Source organism: Ambystoma mexicanum, chromosome 9 (genome assembly GCF_040938575.1).
Source record: "Ambystoma mexicanum isolate Mex_15411 chromosome 9, UKY_AmexF1_1, whole genome shotgun sequence".
Taxonomy (NCBI): Eukaryota; Metazoa; Chordata; class Amphibia; order Caudata; family Ambystomatidae; genus Ambystoma; species Ambystoma mexicanum.
Window position 1 is genome coordinate 1,054,827,661 of NC_090931.1, and position 26,934 is coordinate 1,054,854,594.

At 46.1% G+C, this 26,934-nt stretch overlaps 1 protein-coding gene across 3 annotated transcripts in view; it reads right to left on the reverse strand.

The window, feature by feature from the left end:
• TANK (TRAF family member associated NFKB activator) overlaps window positions 1-26,934 on the reverse strand; it is a 909,733-nt gene that overhangs the window by 504,464 nt on the left and 378,335 nt on the right. For all 3 annotated transcript variants that reach the window (XM_069616338.1, XM_069616339.1, XM_069616340.1), the window contains exon 3: window positions 9,938-10,049. In XM_069616338.1, coding sequence (XP_069472439.1) covers window positions 9,938-10,049 — 112 coding nt within the window. The remainder of the gene's footprint in view (window positions 1-9,937; window positions 10,050-26,934) is intronic.

Genomic DNA, 26,934 nt, shown 5'->3' on the forward strand with positions numbered 1-26,934 from the left:
GAACACCTTCGGGAGGTGATGGAAGACTACTTCGAAAATAATGAGGGAAGCGTAGGAAGCAGCGCTACACTCTGGGACGCATTCAAAGTGGTGACACGGGGGGCGGCTATTGGCAGGATGGGGGGACTGAAAGGCACAGCCTTAGAAGAACTCAACAAACTGGAGAGGCAGATAGAAACAGAGGAGCGCAGGGCAGAGGCGGTGGGGGAAGAGCCTAGGGAACTGATGGAGTTGAGGATGAGATGTATAGAACTGTGGGAGAAACTAGGAAAGCTGAATTATGCGAGATATCTACAACAATTGCACGCAGAAGGGGATAAGGCTGGTAGGCTTCTAGCATGGCTCACCAAGCAAGAGATCAAAAGAGACCCCATAATAGTTATAGAAGACGAAACGGGGAGAGAGGTCAGGGACCAGCAGCATATCAATCAATCTTTTGCCCGCTTTTACGAGCAACTGTATGCCCCTAACCCAGAAATTGACCCAGAGGACATTACAGATGCGCTGGCAGAGATAAGGCTGCCAAAGCTGGCAGAAGAGCAAGCGCAAATACTTGATGCTCCACTCACGGAGGAGGAGATAGAGAGCGTAATCGCTGAGCTCCCCACTGGCAAATCCCCAGGCCCAGACGGACTCCCGGGAGAGTTTTATAAAACATACAAGTGTACCATCACCCTGAAACTATTAGAGACATTCCAAGACGCGTATGAAAGTGGACACTTACCGACTAGCATGTCGGAATCAATAATTGTGCCGATCCTCAAACCAGGTAAACCGCCCACGAAATGCGCCTCGTACAGGCCGATCTCCCTCATCAACCAGGATGCCAAGATACTCACGACCGTCCTGGCCAACCGCCTTAAGCAAGTAATCCCCGCCTTAATACACTCTGACCAGACGGGCTACGTCCCAGGGAGGAACACGTTGTGGAACCTCCGTAGATTACATCATGTGATAGACAGGACAAACCAGATACAGGGGGAATGCGCGATAGTGTCCCTGGATGCCGTTAAGGCATTTGATTCGGTGAATTGGGGGTGGCTACTGAGGGTCCTCGCTCATTTCGGTATTGGTGAAGGGTTTCTTAGATGGATTGGGCTATTGTACAGGGACCCGAGAGCAAGGGTAAAGACTGGGCGTAACATTTCGGGAGAATGGAGAATATACAGGGGAACCAAGCAGGGGTGCCCACTGTCACCAATGCTGTACATTCTGGCCCTCGAACCGCTGGCGGTCTTCCTCAGGGCGGAATATGGAGACACAGCCATAGACATAGATGGAGTACTGCATCAAATCTCGTTATATGCAGACGACATGCTGCTTTATGTGGGAAATCTGCGTGCCAACCTGCCCTGCCTCCTGGAAGCAATCGGGGCATATACCAGACTCTCCGGCATAGCAATGAACAAAGAAAAATCCCTGATTTTTCCCCTCGCCAGCCTGCAGCGGGTCCCCCTGACGGAGCTCCCAGACCTGGGCCTAACCTGGGCACCACGCTCCTTCCGATACCTAGGAATAGAGATACATCATGACACCGCAGACTCTCACCAACATATCACGCAGGCATCCCTGGAAAGGACACAGAGGTCTATGAAATTCTGGGGAACAATACCACTGGGAATGATGGGTAGAGCGGCCCTCTTGAAAATGGTGGTACTTCCACGTTTACTGTATTACCTCACGAACATCCCACATAGGATCCCCAAGACCTTCTTCAGCAAGTTAAATTCAATAGCAGGGCACTTCTTGTGGGCTGGGGGAAGACGCAGAATCGCGCTGAAAACTCTACAGAGAGACTACGAAGATGGGGGCATTAGACTGCCCATCTTTGAGATGTATTATTTAGCAGGGCAGCTCCAGTTCGCAGTCAAGTTGCCAGGAGAGGATGAGACGATCGACACAATTATTTTGCAGCCAACACTAAAAATCTATTATTTGAGAGAAATACTATGGCTAGACAACCCCCTACTTAAGACCCTTCCACGTCTGTTTGTCCTCGCAGTGGGGTTGTGGAACAGAGCCTGGAAGCTACAGGGGATACAGGACCCCCAGTCGGCACAGATCCCTCTCGCGGGACTGGTGGGCACGGACACAAACACATTAGCAATCTACCGAACTGAGTGGGAAGGAAAAGATGTGGCACAAATTGGGGACCTACGGAAAGAAGGGAGGTGGGCGGACTTCCAAGAAATGGCGGAGGAATATGACATACATGAAGGCCAATTCATTCTCCATAATAGAATGATCCTCAAAAATCAAGAAAAGATGGCCGGCATGGGAGGACCAGGAGGACACCATAAGGGAGCTAGACACGTGGTATGATATATCTGAGGGAACGCACACAACCTCCAGGTTATATGACCAGATGCTAAAAGCCAGTAACAAGAAAGAGCTTCATATAAGACAGAGTTGGGAAGAGGAACTCCACAGGCCCTTTAGTGACCAGGAATGGAGTAGAGTGCTAAAATATCCAAAGAAAGTGTCCAGGAACGCATGATTCAGACAGGCACAGCTGTACGTGACTCACAGGGCGTACCTCACACCCAAGAGGATGAACAAAATGTATGAGGGAGAGGAAAATAAGTGCCCCGATGCTCGGCTGACGAAGCAGACATGCTCCACATGTTCTGGGCCTGCCCAACCATACAAACCTTCTGGGGGGGCATTGGAGCCAGAATAATAGACAGCGGATTCCAGATACAGAGGGAGCACCCAGAGAGGTACTTGCTGGGCCTCTTCCCAAGAGGGGGCAGACACAGAACACATCTAGCTAAGATGAAAGACTTGATATGCATATTGGCCAAAAGAAGGATAGCTATGGCCTGGAAAACAAAGGAAGGCCCGACCGTAGAGTCATGGTGGTCGGACCTCAGCAAGTGGACTTTGGCAGAAACCGCGGTGTGGATAAGAGCAGTGCAAAGAGGGGAAGGGGAAGCAGCAGAGAAAATAGCAGCATGGAACTCCCTGGTTCAGGACTTATTTGGCCAAGAGGAGGAGGGTGGGGGAGATGAAGGCCTGGAGGAGGCGCGAGAACAATGAGGGAGATAAGACAGTCAAGCACGGGCACTTAACTAAATGGACAGTATAAATGGAGGGGTAGACCCCACCCACACAAACAGCCAGCGACAAGATAGCAAGGCTGCCAGCAAGCGCCGAAGAAATGACCCCACGAAAAGAAATTCGTAGAAATGCCAACATGCCAGTTATGTTATGTATTTGTATGTTGTATTTGTGGTTCTTTTTTCCCGTTCTGTTTCTTTTCTTTCTTTACTGGAAAACAAAGATATTTAAAAAAAAAAAAAAAGTAGCGAGAGAGAGATAGAAGAGAGGAAAGACCCCAGTTGGACCTGAGAGGGTCGGTCGGAGAGAAAGGAGGTCACCCAGGCCAGGGCCTGATCAGTAATACCATGGTTGTCCCGGAGACGAATGAGCAGGATGGCATGGTTGACTGTCAAAAGGAAAGGATAGATAAAGGAGATTGAAGACAGAAGGGAGATTAGAGTCAAGATTGGAAAGCAAGTCTTCACAGTGTTCAGGAGAGCGGTTTCCGAGGGGAAAGCTCCAGTGGCAAAGGAATGATTGCAGAAATCGGCCAAGGTTGGAGCAAGGGGGTCGATGTGGTCCTTGATAGTTCTGGATGAGCAGGGGAGAACCTGCTTTGATGAGACTTTCATAGATCAGACTTGTCTAGAAACATCGTCTGGGGTGAACAGGGGAAAGGAGGAGGAAAGACTGCCTCAGAAGGGCCAGGAGTGGTAGAGGAGGAAGAGGAGGTAGAGGAAGAGAGGGTGGACAGGATGTCATGAGTTTTAGCAGTGAAATAAGTGGCCAAGGTCATGCAGAGGGCCTGGGAGGGAACAGGAGAAGTAGAGACTGCAGCATGATTGACCAGCTCCTTGTAGATTTTGAAAAGTTTGGCCGAGTTGTTAGATGCCGCAGATATGCAGGCTTGGATGTAGGCTCTCTTCTTAGAGAGGACATTGAGTCTGTATTGCCTTTGGAGCAGGCGGCAGGCCAGTTTGGCAGGGGGTGCGCTCGAGGCCCTCCACTTCCTCTCTGCCGCCCTAGACTTGCGTTTAAGGGCTGCAAGGTCAGAATCATACCAAGAGTTGCACTTGGATTTGGGATTGAAGCGGATCGTCATGACGGGGGCAAGGACATCCTGAGTGTTAGAGATAAAGAAATGAAGGTTAGAGAGGGCTGTGTCAGGGTGTGAGTCAGCCAAAGGTGCAGGAGGAGGAGAAAATGTAGCAGCAAAAGCCTCAACTGACACACGCTTCATGGGTCGGATGACCAAGAAGGTAGGTGACAGTGCTGGAGTCGGCATCACCTGCAGGGAAGAGAGAGGTGGGAAGAAAGGACAAAGTGATCACTCCAAGAGAGAGGATTGGTCAGAGGGTGAGAGAAGGGGAGGTCTGAGGAGATCAGAACATCCAGGGTGTGCCCTGCACAGTGAGTCAGGCCGGAGAGAGAGAGAGAGAGAGAGAGAGAGACAGAGACAGAGACAGAGACAGAGAGAGAGAGAGAGAGAGAGAGAGAGAGAGAGAGAATCGCAGAAGTTGTGAAAGCGTCCTGAGGAAGGGCTGGTAGCATCCAGGTGGATGTTCAAGTCTCTAAGGAGGAGAAGTTGGGAGGTAGAGGCAAGGAGCGAGGAGGAGAGGTCAGCCCACTCAGAGAGGAAGAGGGCGACCTTACCAGATGGCCTGTGGATAGTGCCCACAGTGAGAGAGAGGCCAGGAGAGATGGAGAGCCTGCACACCAGGCATTCAAGGAGGAGTAGTGCTGCACTGGAATGATAGAAGCAGGGATCCACTCTTGGAAAATCAAGGCTACACCCCCACTGGGACGGTTGGTTCTGGGTTTGGAGAGGATCTTGTAGCCACCGGGAAGGAGTGTCAAAACTTGTGACACAGCTGGCCGTGAACCAAGTCTCGGTGAGACCGAGTACATCCAGAGTTGAGAGTAGCGATGTGGAGGAGGTTGCCACATTTGAAGGACTTCCGGGGAGGGGTACAGGCCAGAGGTACACCCTGCGGAAGTGGTGAGGTGCCCGAGGATGGGCAGAGGAGGAAGGAAGAGAAGGCAGGGTAGTCACAGAGGGAGACGAGAGTGTCGGAGGGGTGACAGAGGAGGGAGGCAACAGAGTGGCCAGAGAAGCATTAGAGGGTGCCGAAGAGCTGGCGGAGGAGCCAGAGAGGGGTAAGAAGGGATAGCAGGAGAGGAAAGGAAGTTGATAAGGTGCGGGAAACGTCTATCAAAGGGGAGGAGATTGGCCTGAGAGCCACGTACCAAGACGGTGCCATTTTAGTAGACAATGATGGTCTTAGAGGAGTCCAAGGGGTGCAGGAGGGCCTCGCAACCGGGTGCCACCATGAATGGGAGAAGAGGAAAAAGGAGAGAGAACAGAGACCATATGGTGGTCCATAGGCCTGGAGAGGGAACGACAAAGAGTATGTTGGTAAGGGTTTGTCTGGAGGAAGCACTGGTATAGGTATCCGCGATAGGGAGGCCTGGGACGGAGACCAGGATGTCCCTTTTGAACGGCTTCCTGCCAGACCTAGTGAGAGGGATAGGATTGTCGATAGAAAAGCAGTAAAACACGATAGGTCAGACTGAGAGCACCATAGGGGGTGCAGGGAGGAAGAAGGGGGAGCCCAGGCAGAAGAGGGGGGAGGGGAGTTCACGCAGGGAGGGACAGACAGGAGGGAGGCACCGGGGGGACATGAAAGGGAGGGGGGCACAACAAAGAACAAGAAAAACAGACTTACAAATCAGATGCAGTACAGACCCATCAGAAAGAAAAGAGCACAACTGGAAACCTAGACGTAGAGAATGCAGATGTAGACGAACCAGGCAAAGCACAAATCACATGAGGGTACCTTGAAGTAAAGGAAGCAAATACAATTCAGTACCAAAAGCAAAACACAGAGTTCAGCAGGGAACCTAGAAGTGAAGAATGCAGGCAATTGCAATGTCATACCACAAACCGTGGATTGCAATACGATATCAAGAACCATAGAGAGCAAACACCAAGCCAATACACCCTGTGAATCAGTGGTGTGGGCGGAAAGGCGTATGCTGTCATTCCGTCCTGCCGGATTTGGAACGCATCGCTCAGGGAGCCCGTGCCTGACCCTGCCAGGAGGCGAAAAGTTGGCACTTGTTGTTGCCCCAGGAGGCAAAGAGGTCCACTTGAGGGTGTCCCCATTTGTAAAAGATCTCCTGCAGGGGTATTAAGGAGTTTGTTAATGTATAAAGTAAGGAACGGGGGGAATGTTGGGAAGGAGACGACCCCGTCCCACCCCCCTAAGCATTTCAGAGTAAGGTGAGAGGCATTCGAAGCACTACGATGGGCCAGGGGTTTGGGGGGACGGTGGTAGTACCCCACCCCCTTATAATCAACCCACATACTATAGCTTAAGGCGCGAGCAAGACTGCCATTTTGTATAAATGTTAGTGCATTCTGTGTAGATGTTAGTAACCATAGTTTGGAGACAAGGCCTGCACGGCGAATGCAGCTTTTCATGTACTAGGCCCTAATTGCGCAATGAGGGAAATCTCCAGCCATGCCAGAGCTCTCATGAGGGCAACCCACGCCCCCCAACCGCCATAAAGCTCATTCATTGTTCTAACAGTGTTGCAAAGATGTTTTTCTCTCTGCAAGGAATCTGCCCTACAAGGCCGCGATCATAGCCCAGCGCCTGGTGTGCATGTTATCTCACACTGGCCAAAGCATGAACCGGCCCATCCCCAGACGACCACGAGTTATAGCCCATATAACTGACTAAACCTCAAGATCCCTGAATTCCATGGCACTAGGTGCTCTTTGACCACCAACCCTTAAGTAGCAAGTCCTGAAATGTTCAACGAGGACGGACAGTACACGTCTTTGATTGACAATCGTATGATTTGTATTGCTAGGTGCTGGGAGGGATACATTATAGTTCAAAACGAGGGTGGAGACCTTTGAGCCAGATGGCGTGGAAGGGAGTGAGTGAAATGTGTGTGTGGAGGAGAACAACCTTTGTGCCAATCGTAACGCACCTGCCAGGTGCACAGTATAATGATAAAGTGGCATTGTGTTAGGAGTTTAGTTAATTTGTTCTTTGACCTTCTCACCGACGAAGAAGATGATCTCTGTGGCACCCACGTGCTGGAAGACGGACGGACTGGCCTGGAACCAATGAACTAGCATTCCTTATGGGGCAGGTGGATCAAGTATAGGCGCACACCAACCAGCCGTGCAGGTTTTTACTGTATGTATGTATTGCATCACTATGACGACGTGTCTTCTCTTAAACCTCTGCTTTACCCTTTTTTGGCAGAATGTTCTTAGCATCAGAGTTCTTTGCTGTTGCTCTCATCTGTCGGGTTGTATTCTGTCTGGTGTGAGGGTTCAGGGTCTTGCCTTCACTGGACAAACTGTTTTTAGAGCCCATATCTATTTGTGTCCAATCATGCAGCTAATCGTTTACATTTTACAGGCACTCAACCGGGGCTCGCAAAGTCTTTTCGCCCACTCACATAGTCGAGTAGATTTTATGAAGAGCGAGTGCCATTTGCAAGTGATGTTTGAAAAACATTTGCACTGTTTGCAATAAATGTCAAATGCATGTTTCACTGTGCATGGCTGACCTCTGTGTGGACGTAGTGTGCCAAACAAAGTGGGTTTGTGGTGACAAGCACCATTTTACAGAAAGTCCATTTACATTTTATGTCAGTTGCCATGGTTCGAGTGCAGGTCGAGTAGGTAAAATAAGTTACTTGACCATCAGGACTATCAGAATTTTAACAATTTTGCAAGGCCTGTCTCTTCTCACTAATTTCTTACTTCAGCGGTACACATAACTGCTGTATTGTTGCTCATTTTATATCTTGGGTACAAATAACTTTTGGTAACAGTAAAAATATTAGTCCAACATTTGCTAATCAAACGAGTTTGTTTGCTGATCGAGAAAAATGTAATTAGAAAATTCTGCTAATCAATTTTTGAAAACGAATGTATGCTTTAGCCTAACCCACCCACTCTACCCCCACTCCCTCACCCTAACCTCACCCTCCCTACCCCCACCCACCCTACCCCCACTCTCTACCCCCACCCACCTTATCCCCACTCTCTACCCCAATCACTGAGCCTCCCCCACCCAACCCACACTCTATCCACACCCACCCTATCTCCGCCCTCTCTACCTCCACCCACCCGACCCCAACCATCCACCATACCTCCACTCTCTACCCCAACCACCCACCCTACCTCCAATCTCTCTACAATCCATCCACCCACCCACCCTAGCGCCACTCTCTACCTCTGCCCACCATACCCCCACTCTCTCTACCCCCACCCACCCAACTCTCTCTATAACCCATCTGCCCCAACCCCACTCCCTAACCCCTGTCATCCTTTTGCTTTATTTCTTACCCCCCCCGACTATCAAGCTTTCCCGCACATAGTTCCTCTTGCTCATCACACCCTCTCAATCGTTTCCTCCCTAGCTCTATTCTCCTTCCTTCTCATTCTCTTGCACACCCGCACCCCCCATTACATCCTCCTTTGAAACTTTAGAATCTTCTCCTTGCATCCTGGTGGCTATAAATGCAAAGAACAGCAGTAAACGCTAGAACTATTGACTTTGCCAATGCTTCTTTTTAAACTGAACTGAAGTAGTGCTAGTTTAAAGGATACGATTATTGAATTGATTTTGTTTCTCTTCCACGTTTCAAAATAAGCACTTGGAGATTAAAGGTGTGCCACCTTATTTTAATTCCTGTCTTACTTTGCTTGCTCTCTAAAATGTAGATATCAAACAACTGGAAGTAGCCCATGCTTCCTACAAGTCAACTGTAGGCCGATACATCATGCCCTGAAGTGCTACATATATTGGGGTACCTTGAATTATACTTTTGCTTGCAAAACCATATCCAATTGAAAATGCTCTGCTGTAATATAATTGTGCGATACAATATAGCGAATGAATCATTGTGTGCTGTAAAAGGTGTCACGCACATGGAAAATGGATACTGAATAGAAACAGTATCAAAGAGCTAACACACAAGCAACGATAACATTGCAATGGAAGTCCAGTATGGCACTCATGAATATATTTCTTTAGTTGACATGCCGTGGGTAAATGAAAGGCACCCTCTGCAACACAGAGCAACTGGTTGTTATAGGCTGGGAACCTTATGTATTATACTCGTTATCCACCCTGTAATGCTGCACAAAGGTGGAACAAATATTAATGTTATCAAGCAGCATTGAGACAAAAGCAACCTTTGACAACAATCTCCCCAACCTAGTTGCACTAGTTTCTACAAAATATCAGACACTATAACCAAGCTTTCACCATTATGCACTCTTCAAGCATCACAAAGCAGCTGATTGATACCAAGCCCCCTCTACATACTTCTGCAAGCACTGACGAAAAACCCTTCAGGCGCTGGTGCAGTCTATACTGTGATAGCATTATAGGGTTCAAATTACACCACTGTGTGGAAGGAGGGACCGTAAGAACAGGCCCCCAAGAAGTGCACGCACTGGGGAAATACCCAGGTAATGTACTGGAGAGTGGAGAGGCAGGGCATCATGGAAAGATTACTTGTTTTCTGACTTAAAGAAAATCAGTATAAAGATAGTTCTTTAAAGCAATCAAACAAAAACACACTCTCTGAGGTGTTGAAAAGTAGGATTGTGCTCTGCAGTTGTATTCGCTTGGCATTACAAATGAGAACATTGTACAGCATTGGTGCAACCATACTTTTAATCAATTGCAGTTAAGAGCTTCTGGCAGAAGTATGAAAGGCTGTATGACAGGAATGTCAGAGGCGGGTATAGGTCTAGAATATCTACATCAAATGACCCCTATAGCCATTTTTCCCCACCATGCTACTGCTGCTCTTTATGCAAAAAATGTAAATGAAATACAAGCAAAAGGCTTACCTTTACCAGCAGTAGGATTGTTTGCCAACTGTGACATAAGATGTGTGATAAGTCTTTTTTGACCTTCAATCTCTTTCTGCAATTCCCGTATTCTCTGCTCATAATTTCCAGACTGTTAAAATAAAAATGATTCGGGGTAAAAATGTATTCAACTCAAATATAAACATTTCCATTGATTCATATTCAGCTGCTCGCAATACGGATGGTCAGAACTCTTTTCTGATGGTTTTTAGGCCAATAGGAGGCCAAGACTACCAAGTATCCCCTTGTCGTGTGCAATGCCTTGATCTTGTTATGCTAACAGCACCTTTCTCACAATACCCACAACACACAATGCTGGTGTTCAAAAAGACAGCACTACCTAAAGAAACTACGTGTAGCCTGTACCAAGTTGGTAGAAAGTCACCCTTTGAAATTCCAAACTTTGCCAAAATGTTCATATATATGAACTCAAACTGAAAAACTTTTTTTGCATGCATAATACTCATTTTTCTTTCGATCAGTAGGAATAGAAACCCATTCTAAAAATAATTGATAAAATACATTAATATTCTAATTGTAAAAGTCTCAATTAGAATTACATCTCTGCTAATTTCCTTCTCAAATTCCAGGCTTTCCTTGTATAGTGGAAATGCCCCAAAAAGTGGCACTTAATTCAGAAACAGGCGATTTCCACACTGCTTCCAACCACGCAATCCACACCACTGCTCCCACCGCCCATATGAAACACAGGGCCTCTCCAATCCCAAGCAACTCGACTATTGGCATTATCAACAACCAAGAAAGCATTTTCAATATGCACTACACATGTTTCTCTGCAATGTGCCATCTGTATTGAGGTCACCACTATCACGCCCTATGACTTACATTAGTTGCGCACAAACCGTAATGCTCTTACCCTAGTTACTTATTACTGCCACGGACGATAATTAGTGTGAACTACAGAACGATTATCACACCATTAATGCCCCACGCCCCCTGTCTTTCCTTAGATGTACCACTGGTGATCAATACTTATCCTGGGCCACCTGCCCCACCTAAAGTACCACGTAATAGACACCCTAATCCAAGGTGAGCGTTAATTAAATACTTACCATGCCCACTTCTTGAACTCTTAAATTGGTCGAATACGCAACCAACTAACACTGCTAACACCTTCTTCCCTTCTCTTCTTCCCCCTTTGCATCAACCTCTCTACTTTTTCCATTCTCTCCTTGTCACATATGCATATTCTACATGTTGACATCTACTGAACTTATATTCCTTGCTACCGGATAAAAATGGTTGTGATTAATCTTTTATGTATGCAATATTAACGGCCTCACTTGTTGCACCTAATTCATTTGTCACGCTGCACCCTTGACAATGATGGTTTGATATGATGCTTGATATCTAAACATATCACCTGTAAATGGGTGTATCCTTGATAAAGACCTTCTATTGGTCGAAACACGTGTCGGCAACTATGGTGATTAAAACAATAACTAAAAATACAAATCCACGATGGTATCAGAAACAAACGTGTGGACTACTCATATTTTGTTGAACAGTGAATGACAAAAACAAACCAAATAAACCAAAAAGAAGCTTATAATTATGTTTGCAAGCACCATTTAGGTAGGAACCCAGCAAAAACCTTTTGAAGACCTGCCCAACTTTCCTCTGGAGGAGCAAAAAGAAGAGCAGTGCTGCTGGAGGGTGCCCAGGGAATGGTCCGACTCCGTATCCGTCTTGATGGCCTGTAGGGACTCGTTGACGACCTTCCCGAAAAGGTTATCTCCATCGAAAGGCATGTCCAGCACCTTCGTTTTGACCTCATGGTGGACATTCAAGGCCTTCATCCAGCCATGGCGACGAAGGCAGACACCGTTCCCCATCTGCCGAAACCCCATGTCGGCAACGCCCAGCACCACTGTGATGGCGTGATCCGACGTTACCTCTCCCTCCTGGAAGAGGGTGATCGCCTCCATCCTCTTGTCATCCGGGAAGAATTCCAAAATCGGACCCAGCTTGTTCCACAGCTCCCTGTTATACCTGGCTAGGATCGCCAGTGTGCTGTCCGCCTGGATGGTGGACGTTGCTGTGTAGATTACCTTCCTCTGCATGGCGTCCATCTTCTTACCCTCGCTGTCCGTAGGGACTGAAGACGACAAGGACGGGTTAGCTGACCATTTCCTCATGGCCACCAAAACCACCGAATCCAGCAATGGTTGCAACCTCAGGCACTTGGGTGCGGATTCCGGTACCCGGTACTTCTTCCGCCTATCCCCTATCTTCCACTTGGCCTTGCGCCTCTGGTACAGGAAACCCTCCTTCCTGGTTTCTTGGGGCAGAAGCTTGAGCAGCTCGGAGGCTCTGGCGATAATGGAATGAAACGACCACACCGCGTCTGGTGAGAATGCTCTAGGCTGTGGGGACACGCCGCCTGCTGCAATGATATCTTCATCGTCATCCGTCATCGTGGCCCTATCTTTCCCCGAACCCGGGTCTGCTGGGGGAAAGGGGGGCTGACACGGATGTGGAGGCTGAAATGAGGGTGTCGGATGGCGCTTCCTCTTCTTCGGAGGCGGTTGGTCGGGGACCTAGGGGACCATTGGAACCGACCCTGTGGCATCCTCTTCTGGATCTCCGACACCAAGGTGTGGAGGGTTGATAGGATGTCCAGAGAAACATTGCTCGGCGGAATGGCGTGAATGGAACACTAGGCCCTGTGCGGTCACTGCGTCGTCCTCCTCTTCCACGTCCTCGTGGACCATGTTCAATGACTCCAGGTTCTCGTCTTTTATGGATGCAATTTCCATGGCTTGGGCCATGGCCTGGGACTGATCTGGGCCCTTCTTCGCCCCTCTCCCTTTTCCTCCCTGAGGTGCTGGAACCGGGTTCTGAGACGGTGTCCCCTTCTCATGTGTGCCGACAGACCTTGTCAAAGTCACTACAGTGGCCTTGCGCCTCGGAGGGAGGGATACCTTCAGAGCTGTGGGGGCTACCTTCTCAAGGTCACTAGCTCTATTTTCGAAGAAGACTTATCCTGTGCTGCCTGGGCCTTCTTGGACTTGGGCAGCTCAACCTTCTTCTCCTCTGTCCGCGGTTTCTCGGGCTTCTCCCACAGTTTAGCCGGGCTGGACGACTTTCTCTTCGAGGAGGAGCTCGACTGCTGGCTGGCAATGGAGGCGGAAGGTGATGTCGATCGCGCCCGGTCTTTCGTGGGACCCACTTCCGCTGCGACCATGGTGGACTTGGACTTGCGCTTTTTGGCCTTATCTTGAGGACTCCCAACACTGAAGCGTGCAGTAAAAATCTGAAGATGGCTGCCAGAGGAGGGGCTTAGTGAGAGGACAGTCATTGGATGGGGGCAGTATGACAGAGGACAGTGATTGGTTTAGAGGAGAAATACAGTTTGGAAGTGAAAGTGAAACTGTTTTTCTTTTTCCGAGGATTCCCAGCCTGACAAGAGGGAATATTCATGAGCATGTGAATCCATGCCAGACCCCATGCTGGAGAACAATCAGTAATACCTTTGTAAATGTCTTAGTGGTTTGACAGTGTTGAATCAGGCTTCTCTGAGTCATTCACAGGTTCTTTTTGTTTTGAGGATGCAGCAGTCAAAATGGTCCAGTGGCAAGCTATGGTCTCAAAGCGTCTACTCGTGTGGTGCGGATCGGCAGGTTCGGTTGGCAGATGAAGTTCGAGGGCAGTGAACTGGTACCAGGATGTGTAGGCAAGTCAATGGGATGCAGAGGCTCAGAGGTTGCTGTTCAGGAGACATCAGGTTTGGGTCGATCAATTTACAGAAGTGGCGATGAAGAAGCTGGTCCTTCAAATGGTAACTCGAGCAACGCAAGGCAGCAGTACTTTTTTGGTTCGAGCATGGGTAAAGGCGTGCTTCAGCTGGCGCAGTGCAGCGGAGAACAGAGTTCAACAGAAAATAGCAGTTTGGAAATTAATGAATTACAAAGGCAGCTTTGAAGGGTCCTGGAGGTTTGCTTGGCGTCGTCCACAATTAAATCACGCTTGCAGCAAGTTGGCATCGAAAACACTGGGATCTTGGCTGTTCGGGCTTTCAGGAGATGTGAGTCCCACTCCACGGCATTGAGGTCCAAGGTTAGTCCTTTCCCAGGGCTCCCAAACACAGGGGTGGCTGGCACACACCTTCAGGGGTCCTGAAACATGGTGAGGTCCCAGGCAGCAGGGTGATTGACAGAGATGCGATCTTGGTCCAGCAGCAGAAGTCACCCACAATGGTCCCTGGGTATGGTTAGGGACAGAGCTCGTCTCTGCATTCGAACACCTTCCTTTACCTCACAATTGGAGAACTCTGGAAATGACTGCTCTCCCAGCAGGGTCCAATGAAATCTTCTTTCAACATTTGTGTCCAAATTATGAATCCAGTAAGTGGTTTGAGACACCTTCTTTTAAAGGTTAAAGCCCAAAGATGATGGGACTAAAGCTAGCCTGCTTTAGGGGTCCAATCCCTGCTCTTTAACTGAGTGGACTTTGCCCCTTCTGACATCACACTGAAAGTGCTTTGTGCTTCAAGTAGAGGGGACTGGCAAGAGAAAGAGAAGCAGAGATTCAAAATGGCAAATTCATCCCAAACCTGTACAGATCCTTCTCTGGCTACACCAACCCCAACCCCTTCCCTTATCAATAGGATCAAAGGCCTTTAGAAATGAAGCACCGTGGTCTGAGGCTACTCCCTTTGAATGGGCGTGCTCTTTTGATGCCTGGGCCCAGGGCAGCTGCCTGCTGTTTTGCTTTCCCTGGTAGAGAGTCTTACTTGCCCTCACAAAGAGATCATAAAGGAGGAGGCATGGCCATTTGGGTTCCTGCCCTGTCATTTGACAGGCTCAACCTGTCTGGCCAGAATACACATCACCTTCCACAGCAACGCTTAGGTCTCAGGAGCAGACACATGTGCGATATCAAACTGAATGTGGCTGTAATGATCATAAGTAATGTCATGTAGCTAGCCTTAACCCAGGCATAGCTTTATTCTTAGAATGTACCCTACCACCATCATGGGCTATTTATGATAATCATAGTTTTGGTACAGTGGTGCATATCCTAAATGCAGCCCATGTGCTGCAGAGACTTGGCTTTCACTGCAGCTGTAATATGGGCAGCTGTGACCTCTGAACCTGCTCTGTGCCACTGGTAGAGCAGGTGCTGCAAATCAGGATACTGATGCAGCAGGCCACACGTACACACTATGCTATAAAAGAGGAATCTGATCAGCAGATTACCCTTTCAGAGATGGAATTACCTGCATCATTTTATTATTTAATAAAAATAAAAAAAGCAAGGACTTTCACATCCTTGCCTGATGGAAATTCCTCACGGATAAAATTAATCGAAAGCAATAACAAGATATGATGGCAAGTGCACATCACAACAATAAAAGTTAAAGATGAGGCATTTACGAGTCAGAGAGGTACTAATAAATGAGCACTGACAATGCCAATAGTTTTGGCTGATATATTGGGATTGTGGTCAAACATTAACATTATCTTTATTTATCTGCACTGCGCCGTAGCCTGCAGCATCAGGGTGCCACAAGTACACACACAGTCACAGGACAACATTAGTCTATAGATTTTCAGATGGGCTAAACAAGTGGTTCTTGAGTTTCTTTCGGAATGTACTGTATGAGAGCTCTAGTTTTATTTGTGGTGGGAGGTTATTCCATAAGGTCACAGCTTTGGTGTGAAAGGCTTTGCCGAGTCCCTTGGTTTTTCTGAAACTGGTTGTTACGAGGTTGCCCTGAGCTTCAGACCGGAGTGCCCATCTCGGTATATAGGTCACCAGTTTCTTCTTGAGGTATGCTGGGTATTTCCCATGAACGTACCTATGGGCTAGCGTAAGGGCTTTGAACTGAATTCTATCTTCGATAGTAAGCCAGTGTAGATTTCTCCTATCTTCACTGATGTGTTCTGTTTTCCTTTTTCCTTTCCTTTCTCACAGCCCCATTTTGTATTTTTTGCCATTTTGCAATGTTCCTTTTGTTTGCTCCTAGTAGCAGGGCATTGCCGTAATCCAACCTGGTGGCTCCTGCTACTGTAGCGCAATTTTCCTCACTTAAATAGGGGCATATTCTGTGTAAGAGTCTCAGGTAATATGAGTAGGTCTTAGTCAAATGCATGACCTGGGACTCTGCGCTCAGTGATGCTTCCATGTGCATCCCCAGAGTTTTGACTTTGTTCACAACTTTTATTTGGGACTCATTGATATTAAAAAACTCATATTGATGGTTCAGTCTTGCTCTAGCTGCGTTGGTCCCAAATATCATTAATTCGGTCTTTTATATGGCAAGGGAGTACAACCTTGTGTCAAGTACTAGAATTATATGCTTTTGCATTCACATCATTTGGCAGATGATATCATGTACTAGTTTTTTTCATTAAAAAAAGACCACATACTCAAACCATTTTCGGGTCTTATAAAACCACTGGTAATCACAGCCTTGGGGGATGTCCCTCAAAGCCATGGGAACTCGCACCATTGCCATCCGTTACCTAAGTTCTCAAACGATTTTCAGGACATGCAAAGTTACTATTGCGGTGCAAGGCAATACAGCATTATGCCCAGTTAGCACAGCGGAACCAGAATGCTTTAAGCAAACTGAGATGAAAGGGCTAGTGCTCTGGAAGACTACAGAAATGAGTAGTGGTTTCTAAACTCCTACGCAGCCCCGAACAACTACTAAAGCAGCAGTGCTTTCAGTCACGAAGGTGACAACATGAATGGTGCACCTCCTTTGCTTCTACAAGATAGCAGGGGCAAGGACAGGTTTAACTCTTCAAGAGGTTTGTGAGCCAGAAAAGAAGCAGCCAAAGCAGCAATAGTACTGTGGTGCCAAAATAAAAGAAATGTCCAATCATGTTTCTATAAGGAAATACAAGACTTTAATCATACTAAAATGACAGAAACTAATACAAAGACAAACAACTCAGCCCTGTATGAAATACACAGAATGTGCAGACGTCTGGTTGAAATGGACACACTGAAAATGCAGACAGGGATATGCAGGCAATTGTCTTTGCGGAAATGTTCAATTTTAGGAATAAGATTTTTAAAAAGTTAAGGGGTGGGGTCTTAATTGTCATTAGGGCCCACAGAACAGGGGGGAGAAACACTTTACATTTCATGATATCTTTATTCATGGTTTCAACAGCATCAAGCTGAGATTCTTGGAACTTTCTGGTGCATCGAATCAGGCTGGAGTTGGTTGAAATTCTGTAACATGAATCAGCAACGCCGTGCAATTGAACAAGCTATAACATCACTTGCATTTGCAGAGAGAACCAAATACATTTTCTTTGTTCCTGGGGCGTTGTGAGGCCCTATCCAGAATCTCTATGGAAAGAAAGAGCCCTACTTCTGCTCTTCCCAGCCAGTTAGGTTGCCAGGGACACTTGCAGGACTTTCCATTTCAGCAGACAGAGTCCTGGGCACCAGTGTCCACACAGCAGGCAGGCCTTTTCTAACAGAAGGTCGTTGATGTGCTGAAAGACCCTGTCCAGGATCTCAGAGGAAAGGAGAGCCCTTCTTCTGCCCTTCCCACTCAGGGACGATGCCAGGGACACTTGCAGGGTTTGCCACTTAAGCAGTCAGAGTCCGGGGTACCATTGTGCAAGCAGCAGGCAGACCGATCCCAAGAGTAGGTCACTTCAAATATTCCTCTGGAATGGTTGAGGGGAGGGGAGGACTCCCTCCCAGAAAAGCATTATCTTCACCCCAATGGCTGAAGACCTTTGGAATACTGTGCCCCAATGAAGTTGCAGCGACAGCCTTTTTCTGGTGTGCAAAGATGACTCAAATAAGGGGGATGGGGCCTAATCCCCTCATATAGTCAATTTGCCGTGGCAGATTGGTACATTTCAAGCCTTCTGAAAGGAACCAATCTCAGATCTTGTAACAGAGTCATTGCCTTCTGATTTCAGCTCCAAGAGTGGCTTGTGTGAGAAACCTGAAGGTGACTCACCCACTAGTCTCTAGGGATCTGTTATGAAGCAGTACCTTGAGTAAGCTTTTTTTGTGTAGCGTACACATGTTAAATGAATGGCATGTGGGCACTTCTAATTCTGGCAGATAACACACAGTGAGATAAAATGATTTGCCACGGATCACACACGTCAGGTAATTGAGAAGCCGGGATTTGAGACCAGTCTGCAACATAAGGCCCTTAACCAAATATCTTCCCAGCTTTAGTTGGTAGAAATAGTTCCTTGGTTTTAAAGAATCATCATCATCATCGTCGGGATTTCTGGGTAATAAATTCTGGGCTGCTTCGCGCAAGTCAGACCCTGCGCATTCCCACGGGTGTCCTCTTTTCAGAAATGTGTTGTTGACAGCGTGTTTCGGTGGGTGGCCAGAGTGAAATGTCTGAGAATTGTGTTCATTTCCAGCCAATTTCAAACACATTTCCCTCTGTCCACTCACCGAAACACATTGGCAACAACAGATGTCATACCTTGCGGTCTGACTTGCGCAAAGCGACCCGGAAATTAATTACCCACAATCCCCGACAAAGTGTGATATTTGACGGGGAAAAAACACAATGTTCAATTTGTCAGGGGTTCTGGGTAATAAATTCTGGGCCGCTTCGTGCAAGTCAGACGTCTGTGCATTCCCACGGGTGTCCTCTTTTCGGAAATGCGTGGGGTTCCCCGTTTTCCTTAGTGGCTTGGACACCATAGGCCCATATCTGTATGGTGTGCGCTTCAGCAGAATTCTAAAAATTCTGCTGTTTGAAAAGACTTGGAGTTAGCCGTGTTTTCGGCTTTCCCCTTGCCGCCCAGGTAGCTGCACCCACACATGCAAGGTACCGTTTTCGTCGGGACACCAGTGGGAACGCGGGAAGGTAGGCCATGTGTTTCGGTGGGTGAGCCGAGTGAAATGTTGAGTACATTGGGGGTTTTTCGCCACATTTCGGACTTTGCCGGGTTTATGGGTAATAAATTCTGGGCCAATTTGTGCAAGTCAGACCTCTGCGGGTTCCCACGGGTGTCCTCTTTTCGGAAATGCATGAGGTTCCCTGTTTTCCTTGGTGGCTTGGACACCCTAGGATCATATCTGTATGGTGTGTGCTTCAGAAAAAACCCTGAAATTCAGCTGTCGGGGTTAGCAGTGTTTTAGGCTTTCCCTTTTGCGCCCAGGTAGGTGCACCCACACATGTGAGGTACCGTTTTCATCAGGACACGTGTGGGAACGCGCGAAGGTAGGCCATGTGTTGTTGGCAGCGTGTTTCCGTGGGTGAGCCGAGTGAAATGTGCGGAAATTGCAATTTGTTTCGCCACATTTCGGACTTTGCCGGGGTTGCTGGGTAATAAATTCTGGGCCGATTTGCACAAGTCAGACCTCTGCGGATTCCCACAGATGTCCTCTTTCGGAAATGCATAGGGTTCCCTGTTTTCCTTGGTGGCTTGGACACCCTACCCTAGGCCCAGATTTGTATGGTGTGCGCTTCTGAAAAAATCCTGAAATTCAGCTGTCGGAAAAGACTTGGGGTTAGCCGTGTTTTAGGCTTTCCCCTTGGGGCTCAGGAAGGTGCAGCCACACATGAGGTACCGTTTTCATCAAGACACGTGTGGGAACGCGCGAAGGTAGGCCATGTGTTGTTGGCGTCGTGTTTCGGTGGTTGAGCCGAGTGAAATGTGCGGAAATTGGGTTTTTTTACACCACCTTTCGGACTTTGCCAGGGTTTCTGGGTAATAAATTCTGGCCGATTTGCGCAAGTCAGACCTCTGAGGATTCCCACGTGCGTCCTCTTTTCGGAAATGCATGGGTATCCCTGTTTTTCTTGGTGGCTTGGACACCCTGGGCCCAGGTCTGTATGGTGTACGCTTCTGAAAAAATCCTGAAATTCAGCTGTCGGAAAGGACTTGGGGTTAGCCGTGTTTTAGGCTTTCCCCTTGGCCCCCAGGTAGGTGCACCCACAAATGTGAGGTACCATTTTCGTCAGGACACCATTGGGAATGCCGGAAGGTGTGACATTTGTGGTGTTTTTCATAACGTTTCAACGCATTTGCTGGTGCCCTTTGTCACACAACCCTTTCATTTCCGAAATGTGCCTACATTTAGTCGCTGCTTTAGCTACCATACACTTTTGTAACCTGCACAAGGCACCTACCCTTGGAAAGGTCTGCCTTTGCTCTTTCAGAAAATGTATGCTTGCCGTTCCTCACCACATTGGTTTTCCTGATTTACACATACTAAGTATGTCTGCTCAGGCCGTGAGCATAAAACTCCTGTGTACCATGGCTCAGTTTTTGGATTGTGGTATTGCTTGTTTTGTGAAACACTACATAAATTGTGTGCTTTCCTAACTGCAAGAGTCGGGGGAATGTAGCGGAGCATTGTTTTTCTCAAAATTCATAGAAGCCATTGCTGTACCAAGTCAACCATGTCCACCACATACCTTTTTTTCAGGCATTTTCCTGCTTTTTTCCCAATCTATGGAATTTTCCCCTACCTAGTTGTTGTCTGACCTGTGCAAATATTTGGAATTTTGTCTACTTTTCAGAAATGTATGCCTTTCTGTCCTCCAATTCGGCTTTCCTACCCTTTTCTCCCATTCTGTCCGCACATATCCAATTGGCAAAAATGGCCAAAATCGCCTACCTCTCACAAAACGGTTGATAACCACATCAAAATAAAAATATTTTCGTTTCCACTGTTCTTGAAAGCCAGGAAATTGGGGAGTTCAGCAGAGCAAACCATGTGTTCCTAGCTCTTACAAGGAAAAAACCACAGGCTTCTTTGTACATCATTTTATTGGCATTTTTTGAAAACCCCCAAAATGTTCTGCCTTTTTGGTTATTTTCTCTCACCCACCTACAGCAACCTAGGACGTTACGACCGCCTACATGTGGGAAAGAAAGGGGCCAATTTTGGCCGAGATATCTCATGTAACAAAAAAGTTACAAGGCATTGAATGGCGACATACCGAAATCACTAAAAAAAGCCTTGGCACTGGGGGGAAAACCCATGGCACTTAAAGGGTTAAAAATCGAAATAACCTCCCTGATTCTGCGTCTTACTCCCGATTGCTCACATATAGTTCTTAAAATGTAAAAATATCTGGCCGATTCCCCACAGCAGATGGAAATCCATCAAACTAAACTGTAGCTCTGGCCGAGTTGGCGGTGAGCGCACCCATACATAACACTATTCCTGTGCAAAATTAAATCTCCACCTCTAAAGTTCCTTAAAGGGAATCCTAGAAAGGTCTGCCCATATTAAAATCTCTTTCAACTTTGTTGGGAGAGGCTTGCTGGCTGCTGGGACATCTGCGATCAAATCCTGGCTTCACCAGAAAGGTGTGATCCTTGGAAAATATAATTTCCCTGCACCTCAGATAAAGAACTCAGCACTGTGCAAAAAAGCTGGGCCCTTTTGCACAGCATGGAATCTTTTGAAGGATGAAGGGATGGACTGCATTCAACCACTAACAGTTATGAGAGATAAGGTGTAGGGTTGAGTCAGCCATATACTATAGTAATATTCAGTACTGCAATGCAATCTGCAGAGCGTCTAGGAGTAGAAATAATCTGTCTAGAAGTCCACTATAAAAAGCTGACATTGCCACTATTTTACAGCCATAAATGGTTGCAGAATTCCCTGGAAACCATTTGATAATAAAATAGTATCAGATGGATTTTGGTAATTATAATCGCATCTGCACGTAGGCAAGTATCACACCAGATACAGATTTATATATTTTTTTATTTGATTTAGTTGACAATTAAACTTTACAAATGTATATAAAATTCAACATTAGTGATATTCGATCAATTCTTTCACATAATTTACATATATATATATATATATATAAAAGACATACATAAATATCAGTGCTCGGAAAACGTATAAACGTTTCCTTGAATTCAGCAAAATGCCCTTACAACCGCCTGTAAGGATAAAAGGGAAAATTAAGAATATTTAACAAAATATTACATATAAAAAGGAACAGAAAAGAAAGCATACAGTTACTAGTTCATTTTCACTTTACAATCGGATGGACCTTTCGCTCATACGGGAAAGCAACAGATTTATATTTATATTTATGTTCAACCAAACCGCCACCAGGACTTGGCAATACCAAGTGAACAATTGAACTCTGTTTACCTTCAAAGGGATTCCAGTTTTTTTATTCCAAAAAATGCCAATGCAAAATTTAGAGTAACACTAGTTATAGACATACCAGCAAGAGATTTTATGGAGAACACCTTCCTGATCAAGAATGTACCTTCCAGCTTGTAGACTGCGAACACATTTGAAGCAGTGCCAACCAAAAATTGGTTTATACTTTTTAGTAAACAAATCGGTTGGGACACTCTCTAAAAGTGTAGCCCCATTAGTACTAAAATACTGCTGCCATTTAATTACTGATCCCAGCAGCAAGTACATCTGGTTGTTGGTATGTTCATTAATGCACCCAATAGCAAGCCCACCTGGGTAAAAACCGACCAACAGCAGTTTTTAAAGGAATGGTTCGGTCAACATTTTTTATTGCCCCTACGGGTCAGCCATGTGTTTTTAAGCCTAAATCGCTCCATTTTAGAAAAATTTCCTATGGACCTTACCCGAGTTTTCGTCCATTAAACGCACGCGAAAAAAGGCATCAGTGAGCTGCCATTTTGTGATAATCCTATCATTTCCCCCATTGCCCTGGCTGACCTGCTTTTGCGGCACTAAATCATATCCCCCCCGCCCCTGAGCCTGACATTATCAAAACATTCATATTCCCCACCTCTCTCTGTGACGTTTCTGTGCTGCGTAGGCAAACGCGCCCAGTCGTCTTCTACGTGCCTTCACACAGAACCCGGAAACGAACACAGATCAACTCACAACACAGCGCGCCACAATTCGGACTATGAAACTGTACTTTAAAATCAAACAGCAACACGGTACATTTGGTAAAGTACATTTATTTGACATTAAATGTTTTTAGAATATTCAGCAATTGCCATATGAACTCGGAATGCCATTTATTTTCTTATATCTCTATCCGCAAATCCGTAAAAGTTTATCGTGAGTCACGCGCTGTTCCTTTATGGTACACAGGGTGTTGGTTTTCGTTAAAAGAAGCACTTTGGTCGCACGTTGAACCGCAAGGCTGTTCCATCAAGTAGGCACTAGGCCAGCGTAAAGGTTGATATGTTGCTTCTAGCCGCTAGTACCGCGTAAGGGCATATGGGCCCTTGGCGATCGTCCCATAAAATCATCAAAGTGGTGCAGCTGTTTACAAGAAGCTGCAGCTGGCGGTTGAAAAAACCATCTGCCGGGGTCTGAAACTGATGGCAGTAGCAGTAGGGAAGGATATATCCGTTTTGAAAACATAAAATTTATAATTAGTCTCGCCAGCCGATCTTTATTAATATTATTCATTTTATTTATTACGGCCGAGCTGAAACTATTTGCTTTCAAGGATAGTGCAATGGAGTATGTTCGGCTCTAAAATCAATGCGAAAAGTAACAAAATAAATCAAGGTTAGTACACAATGAGAAACGACTTTTTGTCTACATGCGTGTGGAATGTGGACCTGCATGCCCATGTGCCCGCTACAAGGACGATCCCACAAACGTTTTCCCAGCTCTTCATTCATTCATTTATTCATGCATCCATTCATTAATTCTTCATTCCGGTATAAAAGCGTCTAAAGAGTTACTTACATTATATTTGCAATTTCCATTGTGTCTCTGCGTAATGCAGTCCGTAAAATCCCACTGTGCTCTTGACAACGATTTTTCGTATACTGAACTAACATGAAACTCGGTCTAGTTTCAGAATTTTCTGCCTTATCGTCTCTTACGTTATTGCACCCCCACCCCTTCAAATGAAGTTCTTTCGGCATGGTCCCTGTCTCTCATGGTCAAAAAACAATAGAATCTTATACTGCCAGTGTGAGTTGTGGGCCTCTTCAGGGAGCGAGCTGAAAATCAAAGCCGCTGACCTTCACTAGAAATTAGCATACATTCATTCTTTGCAACATCCCGTAGTAAAGCCATCTGTGAGAACTTGAGGTTTCGAATCCATCTATGTACTGCGCCTCAATGTGCAAATGCAAACTGGCTTCTCTCCCATCTGCAACGGCTCGCTTGGCGCGTTCTAAGGCCCCCAATTTTGTCCTCGTTGTCTGCGAGCTTTGAAGCCCCAAAGAACCATAACTATTGAGACTTTTAATTTTTTGGGGAAGGTCAGGGAAAGTATAAAGTACCCGAGGAGTTGAGTTGAAAGTGAGATTTATTGTTTTTTTAAAATTATTATTTGCAATACGCAAGCCTCCCCTCGGTTAACAGTGCGCAGCATTTACATGAGATTGTGAAAATTAGTTACATCAACAAAAATATATACATACACATATAGACAAGGTCAGCAATATGAGGTGAATAGAGAGAGAATTCAAAGATGACACCCAGGTTGTTCGCCACCCAGGATGGTGAAGGTAGGGGTGAGGGTTAGCGTACTTTGTATGTACACTGTACAATAACATTTATTTACAAAAAGACAATCGTATTACAATTATTTAAACCGGGATTTGTACTTCACAACCAGCTCTCGTTTGGGTGGACATGGCACAGTGGCAATGTTGGGTGGCAATGGATCAGTGCTCTGGACAGAAACGTTCAAAATTCCATATCTTTGCTTCTCTAATACAGCAACAATAAGGCTTTTGACAAAGTCGAACTCCATTTCCTCATAGACTGGTTTGATCACCCATTGCTTACTTCTTTTTGAAAAGGCCTTAGTGTAGCGAGGCATCCTTACATTACCCGTAGTCCTAGATTGTTCACGGCCGAGATTCTCGTTATGGGCCAAGAGGGCAAGTAGAGTCCTATGTCTCATGCCCTGTATGTTTAAATGCAAGCACTTTGGCCTGTACTTTAGGCACATAAGAATTCTGTCAGTCCACTCAAATCTCTTGATAGAGTTTTATCGAAAACAATCTTCTCAATGGCTTTGTGTGTCGGTGAAGATGGATTCAACCACTTCTTCTTCCGTGCCTCCACTGGGGACAAAGGGCCATGTTCACATTGGTGGAAATGTAGGTTTTCTGACCAGCGGTGCACGTTGGTACAGTGGTGCATCAGTGACCTCCATTTCTCAAGTAGTATTTCCACTGACCCTCCACAAGTTTTGGAGCTCCACCAAAGATGGTTGCTGATAGACTGGGACCACACTGAAATACTTTCCAAACCTTTTTTTTTCCCTGCAGCCGAGATTTTCTTATTGATTGATTTAGCAAGATGCCATACATCAAATTGATGTTTAATATGTGGGAACTGCTCTCTCATTGTCTTGGCAATTGAAACGTGTCTGTCCGTGGTTATGAGGTCCATGTGCATTCCCCTCGATTGTAGATATTCCACTGATTTTATAAATCCTAGTTTCTCCATGGCCACTGAGGCTGTACATTGTGTTACCTGCACGACCACCGAACTCACAATTTTCTTACTATCCATGTCCTGAAAGTGGTAGGTGCAGTACTTGGCAGAAAATCCAGGGCTGTCGCACTGTCCATCGCCAGCTAGCCTGAATCGTTTGCCTTCAAATGTACTTGCTAGAGACAATTGTTCAATTTTCCAAGCATCACTAATAGCCGGAAACAGATAATCATGTTGGTATTTGTAGTACTGCGTTTTTTAAATGAAATGGAGTCCCACAAACTGAAAGAAAGACTCTAACTTTCTAAAACTGGAGCCACTAAAAAGTGATGCAGCTGCACACAGTAGATTGCCTGTTGGCAGTTTCCCCAGCATCGGTTGTACAGACCATGAGAACGTATGATGTAATCTACAGGCGGCATGTATTGTGACGTTACTGCCTTGTTTTTGACGAGTCACATGAATCAATGGCTTCCCACATACTTTCCCTCTGACGGAATGCCCACATTTCAGCATACTTATAATATCCATCAAAGAACTGTCGAATACTATGCATTTGCCCTCTTTCATTAGACTGTCATCCTGCGTCAAAGTTGTTTCGGCCTGTGACGTTGAGGACATATGACCACATTTGAAAGAAATATCGCTGCTATCAAGTTCTGATGCGTCGGTGAATGCTGCTGCTGGTTCATTCTCTGTCATTTCAACATCTGCTACTTCAACATTAATGGGAGAACACAACAATGTCGACAGCTTTTTTGGTGGCAATTTTATGGCGGGTGTAGATTGTGTGAATTGATCTGCGACTACTTCAGAGCTATCTTCAATGCATCCAGTATCATGTTGTTGTGGTGGTGCGGTCGCACTGTAGCAATGGTCCTTTACAACTTTACTGGATTCTCCGGACACATTCATTTCATGTTCTGTCCATTGGACATGAGCATCTCTAGTCTCAACACGCGGCGTCTGAATTAATAGTTCCTCCATAGTGTAAATGGTCTGGCAAGCAACATCTCTCATTCGCTTCACTGTCTGTGTACGTATAGTTCGGACACCCACGGGTAACTAGAGGACAGATTGGAAAAGGAATGTTCAGTTTAAACACAAGATAAAGTATAGCACAATTGACTGGAAAAAAACATACAATAGTCCCCAGCACAAATACATTTCTAAAGTTATGAACTGTTTGTAACTAACCTTATTTTTGTTTCTTTTCTTTGCAACTTTTTTGACTCGACCTTCAATATCTGCACGCTGTTGCTCCGATTCATATCCGCATGTCTCCCCTTCCTCTTGCACTGCAACGACTATATTTTCTGTATCCGCATAGACAGCACGGAATGAGGCTCCCTGATACATAGTATTTTCATTACTGTGTATCAAAATATTGTTAGCATAAAACACACGTGAGGACGAACACACAGGTACATCTCAATAGCCAAACACGATTTAAACATTGTGTGGAACAATCAATCGACAAGTATTCCAGCTCTGATGACCTAGTTCGATGGAGCTGTCAGTATCCATACCTCTGGCTCTGCATGGACTGCCACGAATGATTGTATAGAAGAGGAGGCATCAGCAACTCCCTGAAACACAGTACTTGCGTT